We start from the raw sequence: 22,850 nt of genomic DNA, 5'->3' as shown, positions 1-22,850 counted from the left end.
CAACTGGCAGTGGTGACTAAGCAGCCCAGAGCTGCTGCCTCCAAGGTCCATTCTTCTGTGGGAGATTTATTGCTGAGAGCAGAGGCATTGGGATGAGAAAACTGCTTTCATTCCCAGGCGAAGACCCTGAAGAACAAAAGCCAGTTGCTGGTGAATCCATGGTGTGATTCAAGCATTTACTGGGAAAGGAAGAGTGGAAACTGTGTGCCTGTTGCTGTAGCAAAAGCGAGTGGGCATCACCCGAAGGAGCAGCTCTGGCTGGTGAGGTGGGGAGTGCCACAGCCACCTGGACCCTCCAGCCTTGGCATTCCCCCAGCGGCAGCTGCAGGCCCCAGTGTGAGGAAACACTGCAATGCTGAAGCTGCTCAGTGAGGACATTGCACCAGGAACCCACTGGACATCTCCAGACCTGTCCCTCCTCGGCTGTTTTGGGCTCTTGCTGCTGCGAGGATCCCCGGTCACTCCCCCACTGCCAGATTTCTCTGCCACGATCATGCGTCAGATTTTCTGGGAAGGTTTGCTGGATGCCTCTGTGGAGCAGTGACTGCCAGGGAAGACAGACAATCCTGGTGCTGCTGGCACGGCGGAGCAGGGAAGGTTGTGAGTGCTTTGCTGTCAGGGCGATGGGATGGGTGGGCTGGAGAGACGTCCCGGGGTGCAACGTGGGCAGTGGGGTGCGTGGCTCCCTCTCATCCATCAGATTTATAGTTTTGCCTGGAGGGCCAGGAGCTGTGTTCGGTGTTTCCAAAGTCGCTGCTGAACTTTGGAAGACTGTGGACACAGAGCCCAGGCTGCAGAGCGGATCTCCGAAGTCCCTTAGCAGCAAAGTGCTTAAATGAGCTTTTACAGCGCCCTCTGAGACCAGAGATCACTCACAGCCGGTGATGCCAGTGCCCAGAGCTTTAGGGCTTGTTTGCATTGGCGTTGCCAGTTTCCATCTTGTGTCTTTACGTGTGATTTTACTAGATTTTTTACTGCCGTGTACTCAGGGTTTTCTCCCGCTGGGGCAGAGGTGGGGAGATGGGGGTTCACTGCCAAGCCCTGACGCTGGCAGCTTCCCAGGATGGCTCCGTGATGCTGGGCTCTGTGTTTGGACTCATGGAGGCTGGATTTGCTGCTCTGCGGGGCTGTTCTGGTGCCCTGCTCCTGCAGGTTTTAAAGGCAATGAGAAAAGCTGCCAGTGATGCAAGACTGCTTAATGATGCCATTTATGGTGGCTTTTTTATTTAATTAGTGAAGATGAAGAGCTCTGCAATCTTGCTTTTTCATTAATATTGCACATCTCTATGTTTTATACTTAATTATTTTGTATCCTGCAAACAAATGTTAAACTGAGACGTTAAGTTCTTCAAGAAGATCTGGGAATTCTTTGGATAAAATACTATTCAGGACAGGTATTTCCGAGGGAGTAAGAAGGAGTAATTTTCTCCTTTTTGTTTCGAGACTTTCTGAGGAAAGCAGCATTGTCAGGGAACTGGCTTTCTGCAGAATGCTTCTGTCTCCATGATGCATCACCAGTAATATTTTATTTATTCTAACAATTGTGAAAGCTTCCCAGCTGGTCAACATGTTTAGGAGAGACTTGAGCCCTGATTCTTGGTTCTTCAGCTTTCTGGTGAGTATTACCAGTTGTTTATTTTTTTATTCTGGGTATTTGAGATAATAAGTTTCTCTGAATGTTTCAACACATTCTCTCCACCAGCTTGGTCTGTCTAGGAGTCTCCTTGCCTTTGCAGCCCTTGCCAAGAACCAGACTACTAAAGGTTAGTGTTTTTATCAGTGCTCTCTATGTGTTTTACAAGCAATATCCAGCACAGAGAAACAAAAGGTTTGTCTGGTGTTGCAAACAAAGGCAAAGAAACTTTTTCTGTTATCCTGTTTTGTGCCTAAAACGTTGTTTGTAGAGCTGGTATTTGCCAGGCTGTTTGCTCAGCTGCTGCTCCGTGCCCCACTGCAACTCCAAACCAAAAAGATTATTTTGTGCCTGCAAATTGCATCTGCAAGTGCAGAAGCTGGATGGAGCTGGGAAGCAGGGACAGAGCAAGAAAAGTTGTTTTTACTTAACTTCTTTGAACAAGTTTTTCTGAGGGCCATCCCTAGGCATAGCAGAGTGAGCTTTTCCTTGGTGCTGAGCCCAGCATGGTCTGTGTATCTCACAGGAATGTGCCCAGCTCCAGCCCTGGGCCAGGGAGCAGAGTCACAGACATCCTTCAGTTCAGGTCCAGTGTAGCCTGAGCTTGTCTGTGCCCACCAACCAGCCCAAGGGCTGCATGGGGAGATGAGCTCCTGCCAGCAGCTCCTCCAATATGCACGAGGCACTGTTTTTAACAGTGGGCTGGAGAGGCTTTCTATTTCCCCATGCTATGTGTGTCTTTCTCCAGGCTTTGCTCCTGTCACGATTGAGACCCCGAGACACGTGTATGAATATGTGGCCACTGCTCTGGACTGGTGGCAAGCTGACAGGTACTGTGAGCAGCACTTTGCTCAGCTGCTCTTTGAACCCCAGGACAGTGAGCAAGGCTCCTTCAGCAAACTGCTGCAGTCCCACCACATCAGAGGTTCTGTCTGGCTAAAGGAAAGGGACAGTGTCCTGCACAAAACAAAGAGGAGACGTGAGTATTACCGGACATGGGCTGTTTAGAGATGTTTCCACTTGGAAAAATATGACTGGAGAAATTGTCCCTTGTTTTTTTTATTGTCACTTTATTGGCCTATGCTTCTTCCTTTCTGCTGACTGAAATTTCTCCTTCTAGGTGGCCACACTGCACCAGCCCTGATATTTGGAGAGAAAACAGACACAAAATATGTGAAGGTGCTCTCTGACTTCCCAGCACTGCCTGCTGTCACAGCCTGTGCCCACCTCCAGTGGGACACCAGGACCCAGGAGGTGGCTACCATCTTCTCCTACGCCGTGCCTGCTTTCATCAACGAGTTCCAGCTCCGTGGTTGTGTGGATGAGGAAGGCTTTGTTCGCTTTGCTCTCATAGTCCACGGGCACCATTCCCCTTACCTGCCTGTGTTCCGTGCTGATGGACAGTGGCACCACTTCTGTGTTACCTGGCAGCAGGAAAATGGCACCTGGGCCATATATGCTGATGGGAAAAGGAGGGCATCTGCCAGTGGCTTGTTTTCTGTGGGGCCATCTGCCCCCCAAGCCATCTTTGGCCAGGGGACCTTCATAATTGGGCAGGATCAAGATTCCCTGGGGGGCACCTTCAAGGCGAAGGAGTCCTTCAGTGGGAACATCACTGACTTGCACATCTGGCAGAAAGTCCTCAGCACTGAGCAGATTGAGAAAGTTCGCTCGTGCTGGGTGCTGGAGCAAGACCTCGTTTTTGGCTGGAGCTCAAATGCCCTTGAAGTGGAGAGCACCGTTCAGGCAGTGACCACACAGCTTCTTTGCCCAGGTAAGTCTCAGTATCCTCGTGGCTGCTGTCCTGGTTCTTAAGGCATAGCCCACAGTGTTTGTTGTACCAGGGCTTGTGGATTGCTGCAGGGAAGGTGATACCTGCTGGGGATGGCACATCCATGGGAGACCCTTCTGTCTGTGTGTGTTTCCACAGGGCCTGTTGAGGAATGCAGAGTTTTGGAAGTTGGCAGCAGTGGATTCAGTTATGCATCTTGTTTGCAGACTTTGCCTTTCATCTGTCACTACAGCAAGGGTACAGCATCTGTTAGTTATTTATGCTTTGCTTCCACTGCACGCACTCCTGGAGGTCCTGCCTGGGGTGGTGGCCGGGGATGGGGAGGCCCCTGCTCTGAAGGGGTCTCATGCAAACTCACTGGGGCTGGCACTTTGCTCCAGCTGCCTGCACTCTGGCAGGGGCTTTGGCTCTTCCCCAGCTGAGCAGTGGTGGTACACCTTCCATGGCTTCTGGGCTCAGTGCTGTGAGTGCCTCCCAGTCCAGGCATTCCCAGATTTGTTGGCCAGGGGAGCATGGGGAGAGGCAGAAAAGGAGTGTGAATCTGTCTCTCCAGATGGGATCTTGTGCTAAAAATAAAATACAGCTGTGAAGTCTCCTTGTCCTGCATCTCCTGCAGACTTAGCCACCATCTGAGGACCATTGCCCAGGCTTTGAACATGGCATGTGTTAACCATGCTGTTGGACTCCACAGCAGTGGTTCTGGTTCTGGTTTGTCCCCAGATGCATACTGGCAACTGAAAAGAGCTCAGCTGGAGTCCAGTCACTTGCTCGCCAGCTGCGTGAACAGCCTTGCAGTGAGGACTGTGGTGAGTCCTGCAGCCCCAGCAGTGGCAACTGGCACCTGGAGCAGGCAGGAGCTGCTGGGGTGGAAGTGCTGGCACCTAGTGCTGTTTGAGGTCACTTTGACAGCAGTTGTGCCTGGGACCTTTCCCTGAGCTGCTGTTGGAGATTGTGACCAACACAGCTGTAACTTCTGCTGTGATCAAACAAGCAGTGTTGCTTCAGATTGACTCATCTCACTGAGGATGGGAGGCTGGACAAGAGATCCCTTTCCCCAGGATATTCCTGGTTGGGACACCAGACAGGTGTCCTGATGCCAGCCAAGGGCATGCAGGGCATTGCCAAGGCACAGCTGATGATCAGGGAGACTCAGAGCTCTGCACTGATCTAAACCATCTTTTCCATGGCAGATTCCTGACACTGTCTTCACGACTGGTGTGCAAGACATGAACCTCTCTGTGGCTCTTGATGTTCTTGATATCTTGACAACTGTTCTGAGAGGAGGAGAAGTGCCTGTGCTTGAGCCATCTGACCTCCTTGTAGTTCTTCAATTACTAAGCCAAGTTTCACATACGGAAATCCAAGAGGGAGATGAGCTGGAGATGTTGGAGAAGTTGGGCCAGTATTTCATGGAAATAGCTGAGTTAGTTCTGGAAGAGCAGAATACTGGGACATGGTCATCGATCAGCCAGGTAATGGTGTTCCCAGTCTGACTACCCTGTGCCTCATCTGCTCATCCTCGGCTGCTGCACAACCACAGGCTGCTCATGCTGTCCTTGCATGGTCACCTGTAGTCTCTGTGGCCATACTCGAGCATGTGAAGGTGCTGCAAGCACAGGCATGGAGCCTTTTCATGGTGCTTTCATAGCGCTGTGTAGTTTCCTTGCTCCCACATTCTGCTGTCTGGCAGGGCAATGCCCTTTTCTCTATGGTGTGCTGTGTTTCCTGGGGATGGGCTGCCAAGGAGCTGTTTGCCATCAGCCCCCTCACTGCTCAAAACACCATCAGGCTTTGCATAAGGGATTTCCATCATCCCACCCCTGAGAGGATTTTCTCCATGCTCATATGTGGTTTTTGTGGCTGGTGCAAGGTCTGCACTCTCCACCTGTCTCTGGAAAACGTGTGACAGTGTCTGGCCTGGTGAGTGCCCCAGGAACCAAGCCAGGGATATCCAGAGATTAAAGGATGCTGAGCAGTTCAGAGTTTGCCTCCTTGTTCACAGTTGCTCATGTCTCCATGGCCACAGTCACTTCTCGATAGTGGCACAAACCCAGCTCTGGCTTGGTGTAACTGGTACAGCTGATAATCTGCTGAGGGAGAAGGGTGGGAGCTGTGTGCTACAGGGGTGGCTCTTGTGCACCCAGCACAGCAGGACCTTGAGCAATGGGGCTACTCTTCTGCCTCCCTTTAGCTGCAGAGTCTGTTTCTGGGTGAAACCTTTTCCAGGAAGAGCAGATGGTTGTTCTACAGCTTTGCAAAAATCAGGAGTCAAGTCTAAAGGTCTTTCTTTCCAGAAGCTCATTTAGTTATTTATTTCCATGCTGTTTTAATGGCTTTTTATACAGAACAGCAAGTTTCACTCATTGCCAGACTTGTCTCCTTGCTGAAGGAACTGGGAACATCCTTCAGTAAAGAAATCACAGAAAAGCAAAGCCAAAGCCTTGAGTCCCAGCTTCTCTTTTTTTTCTGCCAAAGACCAAATGTTTAAGGAAACTCTTGTGAGCTGTGGGAAGGGAAGACTGACAGTGCAGGTGCTGATTTCCATTGCTCTGTCTGTGTTTGCAGGTTACCAGGGGGCCCATGGCTGTTGTTGAGCTCTGTGACAGAATGGTGTCACTCTTGGTCCCACTGCTGACCCCAGAGAGGACAAAGATCACAATCCAATATGGGAATATTGGTGAGTGACACTGGAGGGTTTCTCACCAAGACCCAGATCAGTCACCCCATCTGGTTCTCAATCCAAATCCACTCCTGGCTCCTCTCCTACTCTTGGCTCACCTCTTGCCAGCCCTGCAGCCTGCTCCCCATTTCCTCTGTGCACAGTGTCACAGTGTGGAGGCACCTCTCGTTCTGTGGATTGCAGGGGGATTGTAGGAAACCTCTGGGCATGGGAGAAACTGAGCCCAGATGCCCATGGCTTGCACAGAAAGGGACCTGTCTGCTGCTGCTGTGGCTCTGGGTTGGTCTTGGCCGGGATTACACTGTCCTTGTGGTACTTTGCTGTAGCATAGCTCTGGAGGAAGTTGTTTCAGCACCTGATTTTACCCGTGCACAGGGATGGAGGTGAGGGAGCTGGAGCTGGGTGAGCAGGAGCTGAGTGCTGAGGAGTACGCGGTCCGGACCCCTGAGCAAGGCAGGCGTGACCTCATCGAAGTTCCCGCAGAAGAAATGCAGAGGCTGAAATCCAGAGGTTTGTTCTGACACCTGAGCTTCCCCTGGTACTCCTGTGGCACAAACTGTTTACCTTGCCCGTGTGAGGTCGGCAGAAGTGCGGGGGAGGGGATGCCCCTGGGGAAAGGGAGATGGGCCGTGGGGGAGAGATTCTGTACAGCCCCTCTAGTGACACAGCTGGAGCTGGAGGTGTTGTGGGCCCCCAGTGTCACCCCCCAGATGAGGGCAGTGGTGTCCAGGGCTTCCCTGTGTTCTGTACCTGTCTCCGTGCTCTGTTCCTGCAGGTTTGCAGAGGGTCACAGTGAAGAACATGTGGTTTGGCTACGGCTCCCTGCAGCGCAGCCTGTCCAGCAGGAGCACCACTGCTGTGTCCCAGGACACGGCTGCCTCTGATGGGGGACAGAAGTGAGTGAAACAGACCCCCCCGCACCCCAGGGCTGCTCTCAGGGCCATAGAAAAGCTCATTTTCAAATCTGCATTGAGTTGGTGCCTCGATTTGGGGTCACTTTCATCCCAATCCATCTCCGCCCTCGCACTGGGGCTGCCCGAAACCTGAGATGCCCCGTGGGGTCTCCTGCGTGCCTCTGGTTCCCGGGGGTTAGCAGCTCTGCTGGGGTGGAACAGAGCCCCCAGGGGCTGCCGGAGGGTCCCCTGTGGCCGGGCAGGAGGTGTCCCTGGAGATGGTGGCTTTGGGAGCGGGAGCTCCGGGCGCTCCGAACACTAGGTGGGGATGGCCGCCCGCGCATCCCGCACACGCTGCGCCCGCTCGGCCTGAATTCCCAGGGCTGCGCAGCTGAAACCCTCGGGATGCTGCAGTGCCCATCCCCTTGGTGGGGTTTTGCCAGGTCCTGCCCCGTGCCCAGGCCCTTTGCGGGCAGCCCTAGCACTCTCCAGCAGCGATCCCCATCTCTCCAGCTGTCCTGTACGCTGGGAAATCCCGTGTTCTGAGCACTCCCTCTGCTTCCCTGTGTCCCTGTGAGCAGCGTCCTTTCCCTGGCAGGTACCTGAGCACCACAGTGGGCACGGCTGTGATCTCATCCACGCTGCTCAGTGACCATCAGGAGATCAGCACGTCCGTGCGCTACCGCCTGCAGCACCGTGTCCAGGTACCCGGGAGAGGGGCTGGGACCCAGCTGTCCACAGCCACAGCTCAGGGCCCAGAGCTCTGGGATGAGGGCTGTCCTGTGCCCAGAGCTCTCACTCTGACTCCTGTCCCTGGGGAGCTGTTTGTCCTTCCAGGCAAGTGAGTGACCTGCATATCCCCCGTGTGTGCGTGGCTGTGTGACCTCTCCTCTCCCCTCTCTGCCTGCAGGACCTGCCCAATACTCTGGTGGGGCCCATCTGTGCCTTCTGGAACTTCAGCCTCAGGTGCCTTGTTTCAGTTCGGGTCCCCAGATTTTTGAGCTTTTTATTTCCACTGGAAAAACCAAACATCTCAATAGAAATGTAATGGTAAGAGTAGAGATCTGGAATTTTTTGCCTCCTTTGCATGCTGACATCCCCTGTCTGCTGGAGCAGAATGCTTTCCTGGGAAGATTTCCTTTGGAGAAGTCATTCACAAGCAAGTGACCTTTAATGAGGTATATACAACTCAAATGGAAAGCCCTAGTTAATTATGATTGTTGCCTGTGACCAAAAAGAGTTAGTTCAAGGTACATGCCCCAATGACATGCAGGACTCCCAGCCTCATAAATCCTGCCTGGCACTGGGATCTGTTTTTGCCGAATGTCACTGTGGTGAGAACACTGAGGCTGTGATATATTATGGATTGGTAATTAAGTCATTCAAGTGAAAAAAACTCCTGAGAGTCCCAGACTTGTAGCAGGCATGGATCAGGCTGGGGAAGGTGGGAAAGGCATGATTTTGGAAACAGCTGGTTATTGTCCAAAGCAGCCCTGCTCTGATCCTGACCTTCCTGTGGCACTGGGGAGGCTCAGGGGGCAGTGGGGACAGAGCTGCAGCCATGGTCCCTGCCCAGGGAATTCAGATGGGAGCATTGCTGGCTGAGACAGGCTTGTCCTGAGGACCCAGAGCCCAGTGGCACCACGCTGGGGCTGTGGCAGAGTGAGACACAGGCAGCCCAGTGCTGCTCTCAGTGAAGGGGCTGTAAGGGGAGCTCTTCCCAGAGCCATGCAGTAGCTGGGTTCTGTTTGAAGCTGTGATGGCTGGACTCCACTCTTTAATGCAGATATTGACACCAGGTCTGTTTTCACTGCATGCCTGCTGGATGAGGCAAAGCTGCTGAAACAAAGGGTGAACCAAAGGGAAGTCTACATGAAGACTTGTTTCTGATATCCTCTTCCTCCTTTAAACTCTGCTTTTTCTGGGAGAATGAATTTCTCATCACACTCTGGCTTTCTGTGGAAGTGAAAGGTAATTTCTGTGTGTTTTCTCTGTTTTTGCTGCATGTTAGCCCAGATGCTGGTGGGATGTGGTCCACAGCTGGCTGCTCTGTGGTGATGTCTTTCTCAGACTCCACTGCCTGTTTTTGCAACCACACCACACATTTTGCCATCCTTCTGCAGGTGTGTGAGCAGGAGGTAAGTGAGGAGCCTGCCTGGGCTGCTGTGGGGTGGATGCTGGGACTGCCAGCTGGTGTGGTTAATTCTTGAGAGATTTATGTCTTCTATTGTTTCATCTGGAGCAGAGGACCACCACAGAGGAGTTCACACTGCAGGTTCTGACTTTTATTGGATGTGGAGTTTCCTTCTGTGCCTTGATAGTCGCCTTCATTTTGTTCTTGGTAGTTCGGTAAGAAAAGCCTGGATACTTGTACCCTTCCTTGTATTTTCTACTTGATATTTTACTTCAGAGCCTTTCTCAAAGTGTCCTTTGCCAGCGTGGGGAGAGGTGGGAGCTGCCCTGTGGTCTGTGGCAGAGGGGAGTGATTGTTTTTGGCTGAAGAGGGGCTCAGCCCTAGTTGTTTCTGTGGAGATGCTCACTGACGTGTGCACATACCTGGGTGTCTGTGGGAAGACTTTTATCAATTGCTAACGATGTTTACTATAAAAGCTGCTCTGCTAGAATTATTTTTTATAAAATAAATGGAGCAAGGACTATTTCTTTAATTGCCAACCCTTCTGTGTCACTTGGCAAGGACAGAGATCTGCCTTGTGAGCATGGCAGTGGCTCCCTCCACCTCCCTCTCAACTGCCTGTTCCCTGAGCTGTGGCCAAGGGCTGAGCAGCTGCATCCAAGATTGTCTCCAGCACAGCAGGGCTGTCCTCTGCCCCTTAGACTGTCAGCTTTGCAGTGAGTGGTAGAGAGACCACAAGTTGCCCAGGCAGGCCTGCACAGCCTGAGAGGACAGGGAGGACCCTTTTGCTGTGCACCTTTTTGTCTGGCTGCAGCTCAGGGCTCCCTCTCTCCCTCCCCAGCGTCCCCAAGAGTGAACGAACAACTGTGCACAAGAACCTGATCTTTGCACTGGCTGCAGGAGAAGCTCTGCTCATGTTCAGTGGGTTGGCCAAGACCAACCAGGTGAGTCCATCAGGAATGTCCCACTCAGCACATGTGACCAGGCTCCAGTGTCGCTGTCAGAGCAATAGAAGTGCAAACCCTTTTATTAATTACCTGTGACTGGAATTTAGGGTAGAATTGTCTCTCTGTGTGGAGATGCACATATATACGTGGTGCAGTCATGATTTCTGTCCTCTGCAGGCGCTGTGTTTCATGGTCACTGCCTTCCTGCATCTCTTCTTCATGGCAGCCTTCTCATGGATGCTGGTAGAGGGGCTTCTCCTCTGGAGCAAAGTGGTAGCAGTCAACATGAGCGAAGATAGGAGAATGAAGTTCTACTACGTGACAGGCTGGGGTATCTGCACACTTCTCTGCCTTGGGTCCTCAGGAAAATATTCTTTTTCTTTTCTAGTGGAAGTTTTAATAGGAGACGTGCACCATTGTTTGATTTAATTTAATATGAGAGCTGGATGCCAGTGCCCTGCAGAGGCTCTCGTAAATTATTTGTCAAATTGCTAGTGTTAAAGTTTAGCAGCATTTCTGTTATATTTCTAAATCCAGGAGTTCAGTAAAAAAAAAATGGAGGAGGAGATTTATAGTAAGTTCTTGTTCTTGGAGAGCATCACTATTGTCTAATAGTAATTAAATATAAATGTGTTCCTCACTAAGCACCTTTTATTCTGAGGGAGCCATTTGGGGACGTAGAATTGTTTGAATAGGCTGAGTTTTATGTCAAAGAGGAGCCTCTTTAGGGATGTGCTGCTCAAAGAGCACACACCTAGTTGGACACTGAGCAACCACTTCAAGTATTTTGGATTGGTTTATGTCTTTGATTGTCCATTTTGTTAAAAAAGCAATCTGAGGAATAAATTGCTTTGATCAGGACTCAGGACTTGGAATGCTTTATACCTCAGAGGAAGATGCTGACAGCTTGTAAATCTGACTGTGTTGAGCCAGGACAGATTTCAGCTGCAGAGAATTGATGTTGCTCGTGGGGTTTTGGAGCGTCACGCTGAAGTCTGTCTGGTCAGGGGGGTTTTGAAGCAATTGTCTGGTGCTCAGTGCCCTACATGAGGCATTTCTGCTTTTCCCAAAGTTTAACCTGTGGGTTTTTCTGCAGGGCTTCCAGTCCTTATCGTGGGGGTGACCCTTGCAACTTCCTTTAACAACTATGTGGCAGACAACCATTGCTGGCTGAGCGTGCAGACCAATGTCATCTGGGCCTTCGTGGGGCCTGTGCTCTGCATCCTGGCTGTAAGTGCCAAACCCTGCTGGGAAGGTGGGAGTCCTCAGGGTCTGCTACTAGAAAAGCAGTGCAGAATCAGGGGTGCAGCTCATTGTGCCTGCTGCTTTTATAGGAAAAATGTTGTTTTACTTTATATAGACTTCTACAACACAAATAAATTGCTTTAATCAAAAAAAGCTTTTTGATAGGAAAAAAGTGCTCTAAGAAAATTTTGCTGGCCAGTTGTTGGTTGGCTGTTCAGATAGGAATGTGATGTGTGACATTGCTTTAGCTAAAGGTCTGATTTTAGTACAGGAACATCTACATCCTTGAAATATCATTATACAAAACACAGCAGCAGAAGAAGGTCCAATGTTTATGGGGTCCAGAATAGACCTTTAACAGGGAAGACATTCTCTACAAGAAGTTTTGGGATAAGTTTCCTAGATTTCATACATGTGTAGATAGCTCTGTGAAGTCTTTTGACTTCACTACTTTCTTGGTAGTGATATTTATCGTGACATTTATCCCCAAGTTCTGACAGCAGTTTCCAGCAGAAAAGTCTCACCCACTGGAGCTGAGGCTCCAGAATGAGTAGTGTCTCACTGAGTGCACAGCTGTGCCCTGGCAGGTGAACACCTTTGTGCTGCTCCGGGTGGTGATGGTGACTGTGGCCAGCGCTCGCAGGAGGTCGAAGATGCTGACGCCCAACAGCAGCCTGGAGAACCAGATTGGAACACAGATCTGGTGAGCAGGGAAGGGCCCGGCTGCTCTGGGTGTGAAATATATGAGATAGTGTTCGATATGTGGAAGAAATCCTTTCCAGTGAAGAGGGTGAGGCACTGGCATAGGTTGCCTAGAGAAGCTTGGCCAAGTGAAAGACTTGTGAGGCCTGTGAGAGTCAGAGCAGAAGGGGCAGAGGGGATTTTCTCCCCCAGGGTAACTGTGTCTCACCCAAAGATAGTTTCTAATCCCAGCTGAGAAGCCCAGCCAGCGCCTTCAGCTTAGGGAGCCAGCGCTGGCCTCCATCTGCACTCACACTCCCAAATCTCACCCCTTTAGGACAGGAGACCCTTGGCAGTGCCTCCAGAAATCCAAGCTTGAGACTTGGTGGGTTGAAAGTAAGGCTGGTGGGAACACAGGGGAAGAGGCAGTGGGGACTTCTGTAATCAGTCAATACTGAGAGACCTCTAAAAAACTGCTGCCTGAGTCATTACTTTATCATGCTCTGTGAATTTTTATTGTTGTTAGCTGGCGCCGGATACCCCTGCTAGACATGCATTGTTCCCCTGTAGCATAAATAAATTTTCCCAAATTTACAGAAGCACAAAGATAGGGCATTGCTGGAGGGCAGGGTGACATCCATGAGCAAATAAAACAAATAGAGAAACCCTCCTTGTAGCAGAAATTGGGGGAGAAATAGCTGTTTTCTCATGGCTGATGACGTCAAAGAGCTCCCTTCTTGCTAACTTGCAGTGATAAATGAAGGGCAGGGTTGGCACACTGGGGTCTGGGAGGTGAAATATTTGGTTTTTCCTGTCTTAACTTATTTTGTTTACAGAGGAATTTGTTCCACAGCTACTGTCTTGGTAGTGTTTCATCTCTGAAATGTGCCTGGGTAACCCTGAGCTCTTCCTCCCACCAGGGCCATGGCCAAACCCGTCCTGGTGCTGCTGCCTGTGCTGGGGCTCACCTGGGTGTGTGGAATCCTTGTCCACCTCAGCATTGTTTGGGCCTATATCTTCATCATGCTGAACTCCCTCCAGGTGAGTCCTGCACCAGGTGTGTCCCCAGGTCACAGCCAGGCAGGCACCTGCACTTTCCTGCACTTCAGGGCACTCTACCTGTCCTTGTAGCCAGGGACACTTGAGCTCTGAAGCCAGCACAGCTTTCCCAAGCCCAGTGGCTGTTTTGTCTGAGGAAACTCATTTCATCCTTTCAAGATACAAAATATAACTCTGGAGACCTTGTACATTTAATGGCCCTCAGCACCAGTCTCTGGCAGTGTCCTACTGGTGCCACAGGTTTCCAGTTCAAATCTTGTTTCTTGTGTTAGTTTTTCTCACATGAGTGTGGTGATTCAATTCAAAAAGGCAGTTACAAACTCATTAGGGTTTTTATTTGCTCATATAATGGGTAATTAAGATGGTACCTGTGCAGTCAAATGGAGCAGACATCCCTCCTGCTGTTTGCATCCGGGAAATGAGCTTCTTTCCTGCAGGACAGGGCTGGGCCCTGGGTGCCACTGTCCCTGTTAGAGCAGGGCTGTTGGTGGAAAGCCTGTCAAAGGTCACATCCAGCCACAGCATGCTTGACTGCTGCCTGGATGGGGTGTTCCAGGATGGGAGTTTACCACCTGGCTGCTGTTCAGATATTCTGAGAGGTTGTGACCCCTGTGAACAGTACAGGCAGAGCCACCTTCCCCTTGCCTGGAGTTCAGCTTTACTAAGGGAGACTGGGGAAGAACTAAGAATAAGAACTGAAAACCTTTACCTCTGAAATCTGTGTTGTCTGCAGCCATGCAAGCTCCTCCCCAGGGCTGCTCCCAGTGCCCAGTGACACTGTACTGGGAGTGTTTGGTGAGGCAGCTTTGGTGGGCTGGTGATCAGAGCCTCGTTTGGGACAACTGGACATTTGGGGGCTATTTCTAGCTCTGACTTGCAAGACCTTGTGTGGATCATATCATCTCCTTCAGACTCCTCATTCCCCTTCATCACCTGGCTACATTTTTAAGGCTTTTTGCTTGTCTTGGTATCTTCCAAGGCCATGGCCATGACTGCCATTACTGCAGTCATATTGTTAATGAGTTAGTGTTAATAGGGAATTCTGGAGGGCAGAAAGTAACATTGTTACCTGGTTCATATTTACACCATTATTTTCAATATTATACCTTAATATTTGCTTCTGAGTTTACTGTTCTCATCAAAACACTTTAAAGTTGTAACCAGGCCGTTATGTGGTTAAGACAGCAAAGCAAATTGTCTAAGTCCCAGCAGCCAGGAGTGCTCAGTTCTGCACCAAGCTGGGACTGTTCTCAGGACATTGGGATATCTGGAACTCAGGGACACACGGTGCCAAAAACTCCTGGAACATGTGCTTGCCACCTGGGAATCAAAGCATCAACAGAGGCCTTGCCAACCTTGAGAGAAGGCAGCTGTAGATGGAGCTAGAGAAGCACTGAACACCCCTGAACACCCCTGAACAGCAGGGCTCCCAGCACGGTGCTGAGGGGAAGGAGGAGTTCTCAGCAGGCAGGTGGGAGCAGGGAGCTGAGGGGCACAGGGTGGGTCAGAGCAGCCCCGGGCTGAGGCTGTGCCTGCACTAGAGGTGCCCAAGGGGCCAGTCCCAGCTCTTGGCACTGCCTGTTTAGGGTCCCTTGCCCAGTGCTTGAGGACAGATCCTACTCCAGGGGATCCAAGTCAAGGCAACAACTGGGCACTGCCCTCCAAACCACTGGAATCAGAGTTTTCCGACCCCATATCCCATTTTTTTTTTTTTTTCGTTTCAATAGGAATTCGCCCCTGCTGTAGCTCGTGCTTGTGGAGCAGCCAGGTTTGTGGTGCTTCCCTCTGGCACACTTGGCTGTTTTCAGCGTAGCGTTGGCCGAGCTCTCCAAGGGTGAATCCCAGCGTTATCACCACGTGCACAAGACGTGGCTGCTCAGGGCTGTGGTGTGGCTGGCCCTGCTCCAGCAGCCAGGAGCTGCTCACGCACATCCGTCACTCCAATGGGAGGTTCCAAGGCCAGCCAGGGGCTGCCTCTCCACATCTCCGCCCTTAAGGATATCAGGAGGGTGGCAGGAGGCCTGTCTCAATCATAATTAAACAGCATCAGTTCTCTATGTCTCCTCATGCCACACTTGGGTTACTGAACAGGAGAGAACTGCAGGCTCAGAGCTGTGTGGACAGACATGGCTGTGCTGTACTCATTCGCCTTTGTCCCTTCATTACCAAGTTCAGGACAATCTGCAGGTTGCCCCAGAGGAGAAATAAATGCTGGGGAAAAGCTGCAGAGTTGAGAGAAAGCCATCCCGTTTCAGCCCCTTTGCTGGCTGTCCTATGGATTACTTGAAATTTCCTTTGAGGCCTGAGTGTTTCTTCACCTGTGGGTCCTGTGCAGTTGTTCTGTTGCTGGGGTTGTTTTTTGTTTGACTGCTTTCTGTTTGTCTGCAGAAGCCCAAGCTTGTCTCCAAGACTGCTCTGTGTGTTGGCACCAAACATGACAACCCCTTCCCCAGCCAGGCAAGGCAGGAACCCAGACAGTGACTCAGCAGCAAGAGGGAGTCTGTGGTGATGTGGGGCAGGAGCAGGGGAGGAGCAGGGGTGGAAGTGCAGGCAGGAGAGGGGCAGCAGCAGGGGTGGAAGGGCAGGCAGGAGAGGGGCAGGAGCAGGGGTGGAAGGGCAGGCAGGAGAGGGGCAGGAGCAGGGGTGGAGGTGCAGGCAGGAGAGGGGCAGCAGCAGGGGTGGAGGTGCAGGCTGCATCTCTGCTCCCACCCACTGCTGCAGCTGGGCCTCCTCTCCTTCCTTGCTCTCCTCCTAGCCGACCTTTCTGCTCCCCTCTCCCCACGCTCATCCAGAATGATTCTTTCAAGGAAGACCTGCCTTGGAAGCCTGGCCAGAAATCTGGTCTGGGGGAGTGACCAGCATTTCTGGCTGAAGGACAGGTCACGGCACGGTGCCAGGGGGCTGCTACCATTGCGCCTGCCAAGAGCTCGCAGATGAGAGCAAGGCTCGTTGGAGACAAGATGAATTGCATCTCTTGCTGCAGCTGATTTATCTAGCTGCGATAACAAAACACCCCACAGATATAACATAAATCTGGTGGGCCAGATAGGGCTGCTTTAAGGCCGAAATGGTCGGTCTGGAGCTGTAATTAGCCCCAGGCTATGGCCCCCAGGCAGTGCTCGCTCTGGGCCTGGCCTGGGCACTCTCCCTGGGCACATCCCTCACACAGCTGTGCCCAGCATTCTGTGGTGGCCCAGGTGCCACTGCTCATTGGTCCTCAGTGTGTGAGAGCAGCAGACTCTGTAAGCAGCCTGGTCTCAGGTGTGGGAGGTCCTTCCTGCCTGGCTGGCCCTGGCTGTGCTGTGCCCACCCTCTGTGCCAGTCCCACCCATTCCCATGCTCCTCAAGCCCCTTGGCTCCATGCAAATGAGCACAAACCAGCCGTACATCCTTGACCCTTCCTCTGCTCTCTCCCTTGCAGGGCCTGTACATATTCCTGGTCTATGCCATCTATAACAGTGAGGTAAGGGCTGCCCCAGCTGGATTCAGTCCCTCAGTGTGTTGGCACCTGGGGGAAGCTGGTTCTGGCAGTTGTAAAGCAGCACAGCCCCACTGTGCTTCTGGAGCTGTGGCTGCTTTTTCTCCATGGCTTGTTGGAGCACCTCCAGCTGTGCTGGAGCTGCTGTGGCCCTCACATGTCCTTGCTCTGCTTCAGGTGAGGAATGCCATCCAGAGGATGAAGGACAAGAAGAAAGCCCTTTCCTTCACAGTAAGTTGGAAGGAATCCCTGCTGCCCCTTCATCCACCAGCCACCCACCAGAGGAGGGTCTCAGCTGTACCGTGGGTCTGCTTTGAGGAGATGATGATGGAAAGAAATCTCATTTTTTACTTTTGTCCCCCTTCTTTGCAACCTTGTTGGACAGCACAGACCCCAAGATAGCCTACCCCCATTAGGCAGCAGCCTGCTCTGCCAGGGTGGGATGGGAGCCAAAGCTGTGCTGATGAAATAGATCTTTGGAGTTGGATCTAGATGTAGCAAAGATCACTGTAATTTTCACTGTCCTGTATCTCCTCCCTATCATTACAGAACTGCTCTCATCCCATCAACTACATATCCAGCCCGAGAAACACGACCTCCTGGGAGACAGGGAAGCTGAGTCCTGCAGCTGAGAGTGCCCTGCCAAGCCCTGTGCAGAAAGACCCTCCAATGAAGATCATCACCAACAAAGGTAAGAGGATTGTTTTTGCTGTTAGTCCAGACTGGGTGGTGACACCACAGTAAAATGTTATTGCCAAGACTTGAATTTTAGTGCACCTGGCACTGCATTAATTCCTTTGCACCTGTGCCTGCGTGAGCACAGGGTCTGGTGGTGCTGCTGAAGGGGAAGGCAGAGTCCTCGTGCATGTGGGTCTCAGAGGGGTCAGGTCCATGTCTGGGCCTGCCAGGGTGTGGACAGCATGTTAGGCAGCATTGCATTCTCCTGAGGAAAAAATCCACTTTAATGTCTTAAAATTAATTTTCTGGAGGAGGAACAAAGGTGACAGTAGAAAATAGGGATTTTGGCTCAGGGGAAAAAAGGTTTTGCATTCTCCAACTGATTTGTGGGTGCAGTGATGCAGAAAACCAATTTGGTCCCTTTGCTTCAGTGGGGGACACAAAGCACCAAGTTCTTAGGAAAGCATGAATATTTCTGTTCTCTGGTCTGTGAACTCATTGTGCTGTTTCACCCTTTAGGAAACTTTGGAGCCAAAATTCCCATGGGAATTTCATCAGTTATGTCCCCCGAGAGACCGGTATGTAACATCTTCTGTTATTCTTCCTCCTTCACCCACCCAGAGCACAGCAGTTATGTAGGGACACTCCTTGAGCCTGGGCACCAGAGGAAACCCCCTTGGGCAAGGGGGACAACAGGGCAGGGCACCTTTCCAAGGGCAGGAGAGGAGGTGGTCCCAGAACAGTTGAATTCCAAGGCAAAGGCTCCCCCTGAGCCCTTGGGGAACCAGCCCTGCTGCCACACCAAGAGAGTGCTCAGAGCAGGGCCCTACAGGAGCACGGGGCGCTGCTGAATAAAGCCCCAGACTGAGGTTAGTATGGATCAAGCAGGAGACTTTCCCAAGGACAGCAAATCAAATCAGGCAGTGGGGCAGGTGCCATGGGCAAGTCTCATCCCTCCCAGGAGGGCTGTGCTGCCTGCATCAGGATGGAGAGCTCAGCAAGGCACGGCCTAAAGCAGGGAACAATTTAAATTTGACTACTCTGCTCCCACTTCCATCTCCTGCTATTGAAATGATCATCAATCCTTGTGCACTTGACATACAAGTGCTGTAATTTTCTCAGATTAAAATCCAACACTACTTTCATGAGTCTCACTGAAGGATCTCTCTTTCCCTCTCTAATATTTATCCTTTGAAAACCTATGTCACAGAGACAGCTCTTATTTATCCAATAGATAACACTTCTATAGCTGGCATATCATTCTGAAGCCACTCAGTAAAATCCATATTTCCATCTCTCATGATTTATATTGTGGTTAATGCTGCATCACCAGGCCCCTTGTGCTGAACAACACCAGGACTCACTCGCAGGTGATGCTTTTCTCAGCCAGCCAGGTGCTGGCTGTGTGAGCCAGGGTCAGGGCTGAGCTCCTGGCACCAGATATGAGACGTGGGCCACAGGGATTAGCCCAAGGACCCCAGTTCCCTAAGGCAGGGGCATTAGGAGGCAGCAGATCCCCTAAATGCCAAGGCCATGGCATTTCTGAGTAGGCAAAGACAAAAAGTGCTTCCCTCTGTGTGAGGGTCACTGAGGGCTTTGCTGTATCTTTGCTGCATAAACACTTAAAATGACAAAACACTGAGCGACTGAAGATACAAACACAGACAAGATGTTCTTTGTGTTTCAGCTTTTTAAAATGTTGTTTGGTGATCTTTGTTGTTGTTGGACTGGGAGTAGGAATTTCACATCTCTCAGAGCATTAACCATCCTTTAAGCAAAGAGTGCAGACTGTGTGGGCTCTTTCCACCACAGCACAGTGGTGCTCTCACACTCTCCTGGATTTTCCTGTGGTCTCCAGCATGGTATCCAGCCTGGTGGGTGACCATGGGGCTGGAAGGGTCCCCAGAGTGGGTGTTTGGAGCAGGGTGTCAACTCCCCACTGCTGAGAAGTGCTGCTGTGTCTGGGGACACTGCCGGGTGCCTGTCCCTTGGGGCTGGGATGAAGGCTCTGGTTCCCAGCCTGTGCAGCAGCTCCGTGCTGGGACAGTGGGTGGTTGGGCTCTGGGGAGCCCTGCCTGGCCCAGGGAATATGTTGGGGACAACCAGCAGCAAAGCCCTCAGCCCCTCAGACCCATACTCCCTGCTAACACATGCTCTCCCCTCTTTCAGGCCATAGAGCTGACAGCCTTCAAATGCTCAGGTAACATTTGCCTCCATCGTGTTCTGTAGTTCTTGTTGCTGCTGATGCTGGTTCCTGTGGTTGTGTGCTAGAGGGCTGCTGCTTTCTGCTTAGGCTTCAGGAATCCTTTTGTTTCCAAACTGCCCTGATGGGTCCTGCCCTGGCCAGACTGGGGGAAATCTGTGTCCCCTGAACAGATGAGGGAGAGGTGGGGGCTGTGGAGCCCCAGCAGCCCTGCCAGGGGCACTGCTCTCCCGGGAGCACTGGTGCCTCAGCCAAAGGTCCCATCTCAGGGCACCTGCCTGGTTTCTCCTCACATCTCTGCACCTTTCCTGCTGCCCATCCTTGTTTGCTCCAACTCCTGGGGCCCTGCTGTGCCAACAGAGCTGGGGGTCACAGGAGTGGGCCCTGCAGGTTCCTGGTGCTGAGCTCTCTGCCTGCCCCCAGCCCCACTGCTCTGTGGGGTGCAGCAGGGACTGGCATCCCTTGCTGCTGGGCTGTTTCCAGGGGGGCAGCAGCTCTTTCTGCCCCGGGTTATTTTAAACCAGCAGCTGTGGCAGAAAATATTGGCAGGTGCTGGATGTGCCATGATCCCAAAGAAGGGAAGGTGGCAAAGGTGGGGTGTTCAGACAGGGCTGGATTTATGAGCTTAAAAACAGCCATTTAGCTTCTTCTGTTTCAGGTTGTAGAAAGGGCAATGTCACCATGGAGTTGGGTAGAATTAAAACCAGAAATCCCTCCTAAGCCCCAGGCCTCTGGTGGATAGCAGCTCCCTGCTACCTCCTCAGCCTCCCAGCCTGGCTTTGGGCAAGTCCTCAACTCCTCAGAATACAAATGGAGCATATTTTGCTTTATTTTCTTTAACAACTACTGCTGGGTACTCCCAGTGCAGCTTCTGGATGGGGACCCTCAGGCAGACAGTGCAGTGAGGACACACCAGGGGTGGAGTGATCATCTTTTTTCAAGCATTGTGACATTTTCTTTTGTCAAGGCAATCAGTGCATTAGCAGGTTTCTGATTTTGCCTCCACATGAAGTGTCTAAGCAGGGCATCCTCAGACTATTTTCGAGACGATGCCACCCAGAAGCAGTGCAGCTTTCCTCCCCACACTGAGACGTGAGAAAGGCAGAGATGGTGGCATCCAGGAGTAGCTGTGCAGCGGCATTTTGGGCATAGGAGTGGGGTCTCAGAGGCAGTGAGACCTGCACCCAACAGGCTATTTGTGCTCTGCCCACCCACCCTCACCTTCTTCTGTGTATCTTATAACCCACGTGTGTTATTAAACTCCAGCTGTGCAAAGAAGTGGGTTGTTTAGTTTGGCTTTATTTTCTCAGGTGAGCCCTCGGTGTGTTTTTAACAGGCCAGGTCTGCACAGAGGGTGAAGGAACGCCAGGCTGGGCTCGGTGCCGTGGGAGGGGCCAGGGGTGGAAGGAAAGCTGTGCACGGCCACCCTCCCTGAGAGCCCCCCAGGCTGCCCCCGTGGCTGGGCAATCCTTGAGCCTGGGGTGAATGAGATCTTGAACCAGAAGAGCTCTCCTGCCACACTTGTGTTTGTGCGGCGGCACAGCGCCGGTGCCGGCCCCGGGCTCAGCCACAAGTGCCTGCAGCCATTAAAGCCAAGAATAAAAGGCTCTAATGCCCAGCTGCAGAGGTGCAGGGGGACCCCAGGGCAGCTCAGCCTCACACAGGCGTGTGCCTTCACATTCTGTTCACAGAGCAAAGTGCTGCAGAGCTCCTGGGTGCCAGAATGGGGACAGATCATTCCAGTACTGACACTGTCCCCTCTTCTATTTGTTGTCTCCCAAATGGTTTAATGAGGAGAGATATGTTTAGCCCCAGATATCTTTATTTGAAAGCTGCCAGCCAACTGATGAAAATGGTGCTGCTGCCAGCAGGAGCTATGGCACAGATACAGGAGAAGCCCACCTGTCTCTCCCAGGAAAGCCGTGCTGGATCTGGGATGGGCTCCAGCACTTTTCTGCTCCAGGGCCTCAGCCACCCCCTGTGAGAGCTCTGGATGTTGCACTGGTCCCAAGTGGGTCCCTGGGGAGGTAGAGGTGGGATGGGTGAGGATGAGGGTGGATAAGATCCAGGTGAATGCCAGGCCAGAACCAAAGAACGGGGTGTTTTGCAGCATGGCTGTGGCAAGAGCCAGGCATGGCCTCCCCCTAAAAAGGGCTCAGTCCACGGAGCAGTTGTGCAGTAATGAGCTCCAGCCCAGCTGTAAGGAGCTGCACTGTGCAGCAAGCCCTGCCTGGCTTCATTACACACTTTTTGTGAGCAGGGCATGGCTGGGGCGGTTCACATATTTGCACAAACAATAAGTTCCATCTTCCTTCTCCAGGCAAACAAGAGCTCCAAGAGGCCTCCACATCCTCCATCTCCTCAAGTGATGGCTGCTTTGTTTCCCCACGATAATTTCATTATTCTGTTTGAATACATTTATATGTTGCTAAGCCACACATAGCAACATGGATCTTGTCTCCACAGCCCAGCCTTCCTCTGATCGATACTGACTAATTCTGCAACTCTCACCATGCTGTGTTACATAAGCTTGGTTTGAAATAATGAGGAATTTACGAGGCTTTGGGATTCAAAGCCAGAAAAGCACCTCGTGTCATGGGGAGAAACGTAGACCCTGTCCATGCCAACTCTGCTGGGCTGAGTGTGGCGTGGCCCTCCCTGAGGAATCCCTTGTGTACCCTGTGGAGGAGATGCAGCCCACAGGGCACTGGTGCTTCCTGCCATGGCAGAGCTGGTGTTTTCCTTAAATCCCATTTAAAGCTCATTGTTCCATGCTCTCAGCCCTGGGTGCTGTGCTTAGGGGTGACTGACCAGGGAAGAAGAGGTTTCCTGCCAATTCTCCCACTGCCCTGGGGAGACCCCTGCCCTCCCCTGCTGCCAGCAGAGCTGAGACCTTCTCTCTTTTGCTTTAGGTTTCTGACAAGTTTCTGGGTGACGAGCCTGCAATGCAGAGGGCCCTCCAGCAGGAAGGATGGCAGGTCGGAGGAGCTGGCTTCCCTTGGAGAGCTTCCAGCCCAGGCAGAGCTGTCACCCTGCACTCCTTCCCAGCACCTTGTGCTGCCAAACCAAGGCAGGGCAGTGCGGAGTCTCATGGGGCTGTGTCTGCTGCTGGCTGCCCTGCTCCTCTCCAGGGTGGGCACTCCACAGGCAGGTACCTGTGCTTGCTCAGAGGTCCCCATGGCTCCTGCAGCCTCTGCTGGGGCAGGCAGGGCTGGCCTGGGGCTGCCCCACATACCCCCTGGCAGCACTGGCAGTGCTTGGCTGTGAGCTCTTGTTGCTGCCTGGGGGGGCTGGAGCAGTGGGATGGGAACAAGCCCAGCTTTGCCCATCCAGCCGTGCCCAGGCAGTGCCCACACTCCATGGTGAGGATGGCAGCACTCCTGATCTGGGGCTGGGCTGGGGACAGGCTGGGGACAAAGCGCATGCA

The 22,850-nt window shown here is 52.1% G+C and overlaps 1 protein-coding gene across 3 annotated transcripts; it reads left to right on the top strand.

The window, feature by feature from the left end:
• Window positions 1–1,567: 1,567 nt before the first annotated feature.
• On the top strand, window positions 1,568–22,446 carry ADGRD2 (adhesion G protein-coupled receptor D2; the record flags this gene model as incomplete). 3 transcript variants are annotated; one of them, XM_083876014.1, is made up of 25 exons in its annotated part: window positions 1,568–1,615; window positions 1,703–1,763; window positions 2,382–2,612; window positions 2,754–3,407; window positions 3,564–3,662; window positions 4,146–4,231; window positions 4,616–4,897; window positions 5,991–6,102; window positions 6,481–6,615; window positions 6,881–7,001; window positions 7,597–7,702; window positions 7,909–7,964; window positions 9,010–9,136; window positions 9,244–9,347; window positions 9,974–10,076; window positions 10,257–10,410; window positions 11,176–11,309; window positions 11,912–12,027; window positions 12,926–13,046; window positions 16,486–16,527; window positions 16,720–16,773; window positions 17,092–17,233; window positions 17,740–17,798; window positions 19,390–19,420; window positions 22,336–22,446. In XM_083876014.1, 25 exons carry the CDS (start codon window positions 1,568–1,570, stop codon window positions 22,341–22,343), a joined length of 3,186 nt encoding a protein of 1,061 aa, XP_083732140.1. In that variant the 3' UTR covers window positions 22,344–22,446. The 3 variants fall into 3 exon arrangements, with proteins under 3 accessions (XP_083732140.1, XP_083732139.1, XP_083732141.1); XM_083876013.1 differs by lacking the exon at window positions 22,336–22,446 and adding an exon at window positions 20,436–20,811; XM_083876015.1 differs by lacking the exons at window positions 12,926–13,046; window positions 16,486–16,527; window positions 16,720–16,773; ... (2 more) ...; window positions 19,390–19,420; window positions 22,336–22,446 and having other exon boundaries at window positions 11,898–11,980.
• Window positions 22,447–22,850: the final 404 nt, after the last annotated feature.

This window comes from Zosterops lateralis (assembly GCF_965231275.1).
Source record: "Zosterops lateralis genome assembly, chromosome: 20".
NCBI classification, from domain to species: Eukaryota; Metazoa; Chordata; class Aves; order Passeriformes; family Zosteropidae; genus Zosterops; species Zosterops lateralis.
This window is presented reverse-complemented; position numbering and strand designations above follow the sequence as displayed.